The following is a 2494-nucleotide window of genomic DNA, read 5'->3' on the forward strand; positions in this document are numbered from 1 at the left end:
ACCGCCCCCCCCCTTCCCCCCCCCCCCCTTGCACTACCAGACCATTGCGTTCGACGCCAGAGAGCGCCCCCCTACCCCGTGCCAGATGAATCCAAATCGGAGTAGCTGAGACCATAGGTGACCAGCGACGATACCGCCGCATTGCTCCGGCACCTAGGTGTAACGGCACAAATAGCAGCCACCGTGGTCGGACACTCACTGGGCTACCTCACGGCGTCGCTCTTGGCCGTCCGGTCGCCCGAGCTGGTGCGGATGCCTATCCTTATCAACCCCATGTACAGCAACCCGGTTGCTTCAATCACGTAGTAAGTGAATGGCTGTCATCAGCTTCTTTGTATGGCAGCCTGCATATTAAGAGTAGGCTAATTAATGTAGGTCCGTATAGAATTGTGATTGATTGGATTGATTACAATTATGTCTGCGTAACGTTATAGAGCTACCGTCAACTTCCAGACTCCTTCATCAACCTCACCTTATGCCTGGAAGCTGGTCGACAGGATACCCGGTTTCCTGTCCTTCAAATCGAGAAGTAGCTGCCCGAAAAGTCCATTTGCCCAAGAAAACCATTGACGAGTCCATTGAGCTGCGTTGAAGGTATCAACAGACTCATGAATCAAACCTAACTCATTAGTAGATGATACTATTTGCCTCAGCCCTGAGATGATTTCATTGTCGTCATCTGAGCTCAGCAGCGAAACGATGATAGACATAGGCCAAGCCTTGCCAGGGCCAACATGAGGTCCGCCAGTCCTGTTTCTGTAAGTGACAGACTCGATGATACAACAAAGCGTACTCACCCATTCAGAACTGGACCATGCATATAGTAAGGATCGGACGTGCTTAGGACGAATTTCCTCGTGCTCTGGTAAGTGCTGTCACTGGCGTCAACATAATCGATGATTGGAGCGCTGAGTAGACTCGGAACATTGGCATCGTCCATCAGATTGCTCGATCCGAAGCCGTCGATTTCGTACGCGTAGATCTCCCCAAAGGTAGGATGTTGCACCTTGCCGTACGTCTCGATCCCATTGCGGACGCTTGCCGAGAGGTCGCTCATTCGCTGTGCCAAGTCGCTGTCGTGTTTCTCCATGATAGCCGCAGATTTCCCAAGATAACTGGAGAACATCATGTTGGCAGGAATGAAGAGCTGGAAAATCGTCGAGTCATCCGACGGCCGGAAAGCACTGCGGACGAGGCCGGTACCCCCTTTAACGGGCGACCCAGCCCCCTTATTGAGCAATGTCTCAGAGGCGGAAGTCGTGGTCCGTTGGAAAGTGTAGGGAGAATCGTTGACATGACCATCATCGGCATACGTGCCGACGAGGAGTTGTTCCGCTGTGGTAACAACCGTCTCTATTGCCTTCACCCACTGGAACTTTCCGAAGAAATCACTATCCTGGGTTTTGTCATAGTAGTCGTAAGAGAGCTGGAGAAAGGCCGACAAGCTATCAAGCTCATACTTGCATTCAAACACGAAATTCTTATCGTAGCTGGGCACGACTGTGTCCGTCTCTGCTGCACTGTTGTCTTCCGGTGGTTTCCCCGACTCTACGGGAGCCTGGAACGCGTTGCAGTGTGGACTTGTAACTGCAGAGACAAGCGTCAATGATAGGTAGGTGGAACGCAAAGTAAAAGTCCAGCAGGAAGTGGTCTGGGAGTGGTATGTTTGCTCAAGGATTGAGAGTAATTACTTACGAAGATACCGAGCCTGGAGGTTGATAGCCCCTCGGAATAGAGACGCTAGCGAATCAGTAGAGCTATTCGCCTCCAGCAAGGGCTTGTAGCTGCGCATCTGATTGGCGCTATCGCGCAGCCACATGGCTACAATATCTCCCGTGGTGATGAAGGTGAGCTGTTAACTGTATTAGTCTTGGTGAACTTAATGCATAATACATACTACAGCCATCTACCTCTTCCTCTGCATTTCCACTGGCAAATCCCTTCCACGAGATGGTCGTGTCAAGAGTATTTGGGAACGTATTTTCGAATAAACGGTAGAGGTCCGGGTCCTTGATTATGTCTCTCATCTCCTGTATGGTCTGCTCTACGTCGGAAGAATTAAATGTTCGGCATGATGGGCTGGGTCTTTGGTAAGAAAGCGAGTACTTTCCCTCGGAAAAGGGCTCGTGTTTCTGTGTCGAGTAGTCCGCGTAGTCAGGGCATTGCGCCGACACGTACAGCGGGCCACCAAGTAGGAAGCCGACTGCTAGCAGCAAGCTGTACATCTTGTAGTTTTTGTTGATTCCTCAGAAAAGAGAGGAGGGATTTAATGGCGGTGTCTCTTTTCCACCGAACAAATCTCGATGTTAGTGTAACGACGTAGAACAATTCAACTTCGTACAGCACGAGCCTGTGGTGACTATGCTTGCTCCGGTAGTGAAGCAATGTTCGCGTGTAATACACCACAGCTAGTGCCTTCGATCGGGATTCAAAGAGCGGCTGGACTGCGAATTTGTAGTCAGTCTAGAGCAGTAAGAAGTCAACATCGCTGAAG

General features: G+C 50.7%; 2 protein-coding genes across 2 annotated transcripts; one reads left to right on the forward strand and one right to left on the reverse strand.

Moving 5' to 3' along the window:
* On the forward strand, positions 1-306 carry JN550_013902 (uncharacterized protein; the record flags this gene model as incomplete). Its single annotated transcript, XM_049312541.1, has 1 exon — positions 118-306. A coding segment is annotated over one exon (189 nt), but the record flags the coding sequence as incomplete, so codon positions are not given.
* A 167-nt stretch (positions 307-473) lies between these two features.
* On the reverse strand, positions 474-2225 carry JN550_013903 (uncharacterized protein; the record flags this gene model as incomplete). Its single annotated transcript, XM_049312542.1, has 4 exons — positions 474-750; positions 798-1587; positions 1696-1852; positions 1911-2225. 4 exons carry the CDS (start codon positions 2223-2225, stop codon positions 474-476), a joined length of 1539 nt encoding a protein of 512 aa, XP_049164129.1.
* Between the last annotated feature and the right edge of the window lie 269 nt (positions 2226-2494).

Source organism: Neoarthrinium moseri (assembly GCF_022829205.1).
Source record: "Neoarthrinium moseri strain CBS 164.80 chromosome Unknown scaffold170_Wmoseri_CBS_16480, whole genome shotgun sequence".
NCBI classification, from domain to species: Eukaryota; Fungi; Ascomycota; class Sordariomycetes; order Amphisphaeriales; family Apiosporaceae; genus Neoarthrinium; species Neoarthrinium moseri.